Source organism: Ophidiomyces ophidiicola (genome assembly GCF_022830035.1).
Source record: "Ophidiomyces ophidiicola strain CBS 122913 chromosome Unknown scaffold_19, whole genome shotgun sequence".
In the NCBI taxonomy this organism is placed as follows: domain Eukaryota; kingdom Fungi; phylum Ascomycota; class Eurotiomycetes; order Onygenales; family Onygenaceae; genus Ophidiomyces; species Ophidiomyces ophidiicola.
This window is the reverse complement of record NW_026054659.1, coordinates 373,223-381,363: the sequence shown is the minus strand read 5'-3', so window position 1 is coordinate 381,363 and position 8,141 is coordinate 373,223. Positions and strand designations below refer to the sequence as shown.

The window sequence follows — 8,141 nt, the reverse complement described above, 5'->3', positions numbered from 1 at the left end:
CCAAGTCTACTTGTTGCTGTTGAGCCTGTTGCTCAACAGGGGAGCTGCATGGTTCGGAGAAAATGCCAATCGACTTATACTGACTTGTCAATCCTGTCAGCCCAACGGGCCTCCCTACAAGAGACTTTAATCTCCAGCCATGGTTCGCAACATACCCTTCCTGGTGTGGTCAAACAAAGCTCGCTCCCTCGCCCTCTGCGGCCTTTTGAGAGTCAGTTTCTAGTTTTTGACTTATATTAGCTTCTAATATATGTTATCATTGTCAAGCCAGACTTCTCGTTCGTCCCATACTCTCGGGTTCACCTTTAGTTTCGGGGGCTGTGGTGCACGGTACTCCGTACGGTTTTAGTGTTTAGGGCATTGCTGGCTTTCTTTTATTCTTTCAATATTTTGGACTGGTCTCGTACAACAGCAGGGGCCGCATGTCTGGCTTCTAAATAAGATTCATTAATTTTCTTTGGTTTTCCCCCCAAACTATACGATATAGAGAGAAACAGTCATGTGCTGTGATAAAACCTTTAAATTTTGCTGACGTCTTTGTTCATTCCTGGGTTTCTTTTTGGTAACTCTTTGTTCCCCATGTGCCTAAGGAGCATGCCGACACCCTCAACGGTTTCTAATCCTGCAGATATATCCTGTTTCAGGACCGGTGTCGTCTTTTCAACTTCCTCCTTCGGCTTTCATCTTATTCTTCAGCTTCCTTCATCTCTTCCATTCACCGTCAGTTTCTGACGGCATCGGCTACTGATCTTCCCAGCCGTAAGTTGCGCATTGTTCGCGACTTCTCTGCGCGCTGCAAATTAGCGGCACACCAGTGGAGATTTGTCAAGTCCGATTTTTCACTTCGAGGGCTCGAATTCTCGCGGGCGTGCTCACAAGTAACTGGAATTTTGTCGGGCTCGCCCCCTCTGTGGTTTATTTCCTTTAGAAATTCATCGGTTGGCTCTTGTCGTTATTTTGCACTGTATTTTCCCTAAGCTCCATAAATTTGCCTTCTTCTCGCGGTGAATCAAGTCAACTCGTCGTGTTCAACCCGCTCGTCTCTGCCTCTATTGCCTTAAACCTCTTGCTATCCTCAGCCCTCAGTTAGTTGAAGTTCTGTACTCTCCTGCCCAATCATCTTTACTCGCCATGATCATTGCCCCCCGCCCAGTGCAACACCCGACGAAAGCGGAAGGTAAAGATCAGCAAACTGCTGCCTACCCACCGGAGGATTCGTTGCGGGGAACTTTCAGTGAATGTGCCTACACGCCGGCATTCAGTATTAATAATAACAAAGAAGCACCGTTATCATGTGCTTTGGATGACTCCTTTCATGCAGGCCTGTCGTTGACGCCGAAGGAGGGCGAGCCTTCACTCCGACATTGGAGTGATCTTTCAAACCTTCAAACTGCGGAAATACTATGTTCGGACACGTTGGAGGCCTTTGACAGTGCTAACGGATTGGAGGAAGGTGATTACCATAACACCCACTCTGAATTTCTATTTGGAGATCGAAAGAAATTGGTTTCACGATCTTCTTCGATATTCCGCCAACGGGCTGCATACAAGTACGAGGATCCGCCTGCAATTCAGGCCTCGGATCATAAACTAGCTGACGATGTTGATTCGATTCGAAAACAGGCATCTCCCTCTGAGTTGACATACTCACCACAGCGTCGCAGTCTTGCAATGGCTTATCAAGAGCACTGGCACAACCGTTTCCCCCCATATAATTTTCTTACGGCTCACGACCCTATCTCGCTCCCACCGGCACCCTCGATATCAGTTCAGCGGGATTACATCACTCCAGCGGTTGAACCACACCGAGGCTGCGGGCAACCCATTCCAGCGCACATACCAGCAACCCAATACGGTACCGGCATCGTTTCTCAAACCGAACACTCGACGGCACCCACTGTTTGTGCTGAACCGTGCCCGCGCTACTTAGAAGGATCCACGTCTTCACCAAGTATCTCGCCCCCAGGGATCATACGGTCTCAATCAGATCCGGGTCCAAATCCATGGCCTTCTCACTCGCTTGATGCCTCAATGTATTCCTACTCTTCTTCTGATCACCCTCCTCTGGAAGATCAATCGTTGTGGAATCTTTCCTCCTTGCCGAATAGGAGCATCCCACCCTACGGTCATATTAGCTATCCGACTGCATTCATGGCACCCATTCCCCAACGACTCCAGAATCGCATGAGCCACGCTGTCGGCCCGGTCCAGGAGAATGGCTTAGCTATCCATGTCGACCATCGCACTGAAATGTCTCCCGTATCTGTCTCTACTATGCGTATCTCACCACCTTCCTGCCCAGCACCTTCTGCTGGCCAATCGTACCCACTTGAAGTTGACCCTCTCCCCCGATCGTCGCATTTCGATCCGCTTCACTACTCGACTCCACCATCGCATGCGCCTTCATTCTCGCCAGTCGTAACACAACCCACTATGGCAGCTAATCGAGTGACACATGTTCACAAAAACCTCCATCGTCCATCTAACTCTCGCCGCCATAGTACTAGCTTTCAACGACGAACGCATCCACGCAAACCCCCATCAGTTCCCAAGGCTGGCAAAGCAATACCAACGCATACTCCCACCAATACCACCAACATGAACAAAAGTCCGGTTGACATTTCTTTTGTGAATTTAACTCCCAATGATAGCCATAAGCTACTCACAGGGGTTGCACCAAGCGGCAGTTCCAAGACTAAGGCTAGGCGGGAACAAGAGGCGCGAGAAAAGAGAGAATTATTTACTAGTAACGCGATAAAGGCCGTCCAAATGTGTGGAGGTGATGTTGAAGGACTAAAGACGGTCCTCAGTTAGATATTTTCAGGGTCAACTCTTAGGCGCGGATAATTTTGAAAGGAAACAGGATGCATGTTACAAGTGGAATGCGCGGGACCATGGTGTTCGCTGGGAACACTGTACAAATTTCGCCTTAGGCCCAAAGATCTTATAGGAGCCTCCTTTTGACTGAGTGATTAGCACGGCGATAATTCGTATGTATGTATACAGAGCCCTTTTCCAGAGCTACATTCCTTCCCTCTATTCTTACACAATATTTACACCGTCGGTTCTTGTTGTTATGCTGGCTACAAACTAACTAGAGAGCGGCACTTAATACTCGAGAGAGTTATGCTGGGAATTTCCTACCAATTTCTAATAAAAAACTGAATAACAAATAAATACATGAAACCATTCTAGCCAACGCCAATGATGCCCTGTAACACCCAAATTACCGACAGACTATCGAAGTCGCACCAAGGAAACAATCCCCCCGTGGTGTCTAGTCGGGCAATGTTTCCTTTCTTTCTTGTAGTGCAAAGTAATATTTACACCACTATCCAGTCTCAGTATCTGCATAGTTGGTGAGTCACTCACTGCTTGTGAGACAAAAGATGTTGGAGAACAGGCAGAGGTGAACAGCACGCACAGGGAAATGTGTAACTACTCTATAAGAAACCGAGGGGGTTTAGTCGCGCATGTTAGGTTACTGCCGGTCTCAGAAGGAGGGGGAGTGAAAAGGTCAGATATCAACTGTCATGCACGCACGGAGTACTCCGTCTGTGCAAATATATATATGTACTTTACTGCCGGAGAAAGCGCCATTCAGCTCCACTTTCACGATAAATGGGCCATGCTCTGCCTGTGAGTGCATGCATAGCACATGCCTTGGGTATGCATGCATAGGCAAAGAGGGACTGGGAAGCCTTGCTTGAAGGAAGCCCGAATGTCGCCTTGTTTCTTGATATGCACCCTTCTTTCACGTTATGATTCGTGGCTATAAATATCTCTTTTTTGCTGAAACGGTACCGATATTGGCGCCTGCATCAAGATATGCACATCGCTAAAAAGCCCGTGAACCAGTTGGCCCCAATGCCACGGCACAGGCCAGAGATTAGAAGGGCTACGGGTCAAGATGAACTACCCGCGGGCATGGCCGGCTGCCCCATTTTTGACATCTCGCCGAGCTGTGGGTCGTTCCACAAGAGCCCCGTTGGAACATGCAGCCACCCTGTGCTATATCATGGCAAATGCAGAAAGCCATCCCGTCACGCCCGAGCCTCCCCCGCCCTGCACTTCTAATAATCTAACGTCCAACAGCAGCGCATTGACACTTATTTGGGGGCAAACCTCAAGTAACATTTGGTACCGCAATCCATGGCCATGTGTACAGGGCCAACAGTATGTGATAGGTGGCGATCCAACCCCTATGCTTGAGTGGCAAGCAATGCAGTTCAGATACACTGCATGACCTCAAAAGTGGAAGAATAAAACATCCGGATAACACGGGAAGGGTCTTATGCTCTCGGCATTTGATAAAACGGCAACGGCAGACCTGCGTAGTAGTTGAATGGGCCCCCAAGGTTCTGTTTTTGTCCGGAGCAAGTACCGAAATGAAAGGTTAAGAAAAACCGAGGGTATCGTAAATCGTTGTCCTACTGATAAAGGATGACAATACGGATAGAAACCGGCACATACATCCTACCATTTCCCAACACGCAGCATCTAATTCGGCTTGGCTAGATAATTCCCGATTTTCAGTGCCGAACTTTGGCCCCACGGTATGGCCGAGATTTCTGGCCCCAGATCATGGGTGCAAGCTTTTGAGAACGGCTTTCCTTTGTCGCCAATGCCATGCCGTGCGTTCCGCGAGTCGCTAGCGACTGGCTTGTAACAGGTTGAAGATTGATATCATGGACCCTGCGTTCATTCAGCTAAATGTTGAAAGTGGGTATCAAAACACTGGTCTGTAGGAATTAAGGGAAATTTCGTTTAGGACACTATCGTACAACATGGCACAGAGTTAAATTGAACACAGAAAGTGCGGATATGGAACAACAAGATCAAAAATTCATGAGAGGAGTTCCTTAGAATCCATGTTAGATGCCATCGTATGTAGGTACATCGTCCATCTTCAAAACATTGGTCAGCATAGAGCATCTTGATAAGAGAATTGGAGAATATTTCTGAGTTGGTTGATGGGAACTGGGCCGAGCATCAGTTGATTGATACAGATCTCAAGTTTTCCATAGGCCTTTGAGCAATTTCCTATCTTTTTGCAGCAGAAGGCGACCAGGCTTCTGGCTGCCAGTTTTCGCCAGGCGCAGCAGTATTTCGCTCCCACGGATTGGCAGGCTTTCCCTTCTTTTTCGTTCCTTGAGCTTCAAGTTCTGTTTCGCTACCAATTGCTGAGCGCACACCGGCCTGCTCAGCTGTGGGCGTTGGCCCAGCGTGAGACGCTGGACGCTGCGATTGTACCGCAGGGCTTGACTGCTGCTCCTGCGGCCGGTCTAGATACGATGGTTTACTTGCCCAACGTCCATCAGCCAGTTCCGCCAAGTATTTGATTTGTTCTTGTCTGAGGAGTTCGTGCTGTTGTTCTTCTATCGACGGTGGTTCCGGCCGAACATGTCGTAGCCACTGATGCCATTGCGCTGCGAAGAGGGTTGAGTTAGCCATCCCAACCGGTCATAGAGTAATAGGCTTCGTATAGAGCTTACGCGACACCTTGACGTCAGCATAATGGGTCTTGGGGTTGTATCTCACAATCCGGCGCAGTCGAGAGGAGTTGACAGAGTCTTTGAACTCCCAAAAGGTATTGCCTGCAAGATCCCTACCTGAGATTTGCGTCAGAGCCCAGTTTCATCGACAAAATTGGGGACGGGGGCTATACCAACAAGGAAGAACCTCCTCCACGGCAGCCGCAGGCTCTTCCACTTGAACCAGAGGCTATTGACGGGGCTCATGCTGTGCGGATATCACGACGTTGCGGTTCAACTAAGTTAGTTATTAGCACGGCCAAACGCGCCAAATTAGTCCGCGCTTGCAACCCAAGCATTCAATAAATCAGCCACCGGATCATCTCGTGTCGTGAAACGGCGGAATCAAAACAAACCATCCACTGTTGGCCAACTTGTTGTTGTTCACTGCTGTGACTCTATCGTGTCAGATCGCTTTTCGTCCGTCTGGCTGGCTCAGGGGGCTTCTCGGCCTCTGTGACGTCGCCCAGCATTCCCCGCGGTCCATCAACCCTCCACAATCACCCTCGCCGACATGGCGTCCGTCACCTCGCTAGATAAGGACCTGAAGAATCTACGTCTCTCACGATACACGCCTCAGGCTGCAAATGAAGTGCGCGGCTGGATCGAAGAGGTTTTGCGGGAAAGCCTGCCTTCCGGCGACCTCTTGGAAGCCTTGAAAGATGGAGTCGTTCTCTGCCGGTAAGCCTATTGCGCCGGCTTCAGTACTACAACAAGACCCAGTTTACTGATTATTACACTGTTACTAGACTTCTTAATCTCGCTGTTGGGTCTCCCGGAGTCAAGTATAAGGCCTCAAAAATGCCCTTTGTTCAGATGGAGAACATATCCCACTTCCTCCATGCTTGCCAGATGGCCCCGCTAAATCTGCAACCCCATGATGTTTTCCTTACTGTTGACCTCTACGAATCAAAGGATCCCGCTCAAGTTCTACAGTGCCTTGTTGCCTTCAGTCGCCGTGCAAATGCTCTCGAACCAGCGAAGTTCCCGCGGGCAATTGGAAAAGTCAAGAGTGGGTTTGTCAGCCCCCAGCTTAGCGGCTCCAGCCAAGGAGGCTTCAAAGGCATGACCTCCTACAATAGGATGAGTGGAATTAGTAGTATTAGTGAGTCAGGATCGAGAACATTTAATCCTATTTCGGGACGGTCCAGCCCTGAAAAACCGAGCCCTGCATCACCAGCATCTCCCAGGTCACCGAGACTGGCTGTGAGCACTTGGAGCAACAAAGCAGACGAATCAACCACTGCCCCAGCCTGGAATATTCACCAGTATGGATATATGGGAGGTGCCAGTCAAGGAAATCTTGGGATCAGCTTTGGTGCAAGGCGACAAATTACTTCCCAGGCACCAACTGTACCCAGTTTAGCACAAAAAGAAAAAATGAGAAGAGAGGCTGCTGAGCAAGAAGAAAAACAAAGGAGAGAAATTGAAAAAGCCGAACGACAACGTGGGATTGAGGAACAACAAGCAAGGGAGGAAGAGGAACAGAGATGGGAAGAAGAGACAAGAAAACTGAGGGAAAAGGAGCGAATTGCCGCCGAAGAGGAAAAGAAACGATGGGCGGACGAACAACGACAGTGGGAAGAAGAGGACCGTCGCCGCCAGCTGGAAGAAAGAGAAGCGGAAGAGAAACTGGAAAAAGAACGACAACGAAAACGCGAGCTTGCAGATTCGCGCTTAAACGGCCAATTCCTGAGTCAATACCAGGCTAGCCAGCGACTGGAGCGCGGTTCCTCTCCTGGAGAGTCTATGCCAACCCCAGAAAGGGAACGCATACAGGCTCTAGAGAGAGAACTCGAACTCGCCAAACAAAGGGAGAGACAGTACGAACGCGAGCGCCAGGAATTTAGCCGTTCACGACAAGTATCAAATACAAGTCAAGTTTCCCAAACAAGCGCCACCCGTGGCCGTGCTCTTCCCCCCAAGCCCGCAAAGCCCAGCTTCGACCTTACGTCTCAAGAAGAAGAACGTAGACTACTTCGATCGGAATGGCAAGCGAATCAAGATAACCGGCTTGAACAAATTGAACCATCACCACCGCCACCGAGTCTACCGCCGCGCTCTCTGCCAGAGCCGCCATTGTCCCCACGACCGCTGCCAGATCCATCAAATTACCCCAAGACTCGGACAGACCGATTCCTTGCCACAAATCCAGCACCTCAGCCTACTCAGCCGACCTCCCACAGGCCCCCCGAATTCTCCACTGAACGCGAGGTTGACGAAGAAAACCATCGTCGTATCGCCTCAACCCAAAAGACACGTGCTGGTGGCTGGGCGTCCAAGTCTCTTCTGGAGCGAGAAATGGAACGTGAACGTGAACGCCAGCGTGAGTGGGAAGAAAACCAGAAACGCACCACAGATGCCGTGAAGCAGGGTGTCAACTCGGCAGGCACCGGACCTGGCGAAGGAGGCTGGGATGTCAATCAGTATGGATATATCGGTGGAGACAATCAAAATAGGGGCGCGACGGGAATTGGATTTGGGGCAAGAAGGCAGATTATCGGGCCGCGACCCCCTCGCTGACCTTTCGTTTTACAAATAGGCATGCCTTTTTTTCCTTTGCCCTTTTCTTGAGTTTTGCTTTGCGTGAGCGGGTGGCAGTTACGG

The 8,141-nt window shown here is 49.8% G+C and overlaps 3 protein-coding genes across 3 annotated transcripts; 2 read left to right on the top strand and 1 right to left on the bottom strand.

Moving 5' to 3' along the window:
* Nucleotides 1–1,131: 1,131 nt before the first annotated feature.
* On the top strand, nucleotides 1,132–2,814 carry LOZ57_004625 (uncharacterized protein; the record flags this gene model as incomplete). Its single annotated transcript, XM_049253666.1, has 1 exon — nucleotides 1,132–2,814. One exon carries the CDS (start codon nucleotides 1,132–1,134, stop codon nucleotides 2,812–2,814), a length of 1,683 nt encoding a protein of 560 aa, XP_049107486.1.
* A 2,229-nt stretch (nucleotides 2,815–5,043) lies between these two features.
* On the bottom strand, nucleotides 5,044–5,741 carry LOZ57_004624 (uncharacterized protein; the record flags this gene model as incomplete). The annotated part of the gene is made up of 3 exons (XM_049253665.1): nucleotides 5,044–5,429; nucleotides 5,496–5,612; nucleotides 5,669–5,741. The coding sequence occupies 3 exons, from the start codon at nucleotides 5,739–5,741 to the stop codon at nucleotides 5,044–5,046; spliced, it is 576 nt and encodes a 191-aa protein (XP_049107485.1).
* Nucleotides 5,742–6,048: 307 nt separating this feature from the next.
* Nucleotides 6,049–8,057, top strand: SCP1 (calponin; the record flags this gene model as incomplete). The annotated part of the gene is made up of 2 exons (XM_049253664.1): nucleotides 6,049–6,215; nucleotides 6,284–8,057. 2 exons carry the CDS (start codon nucleotides 6,049–6,051, stop codon nucleotides 8,055–8,057), a joined length of 1,941 nt encoding a protein of 646 aa, XP_049107484.1.
* Nucleotides 8,058–8,141: the final 84 nt, after the last annotated feature.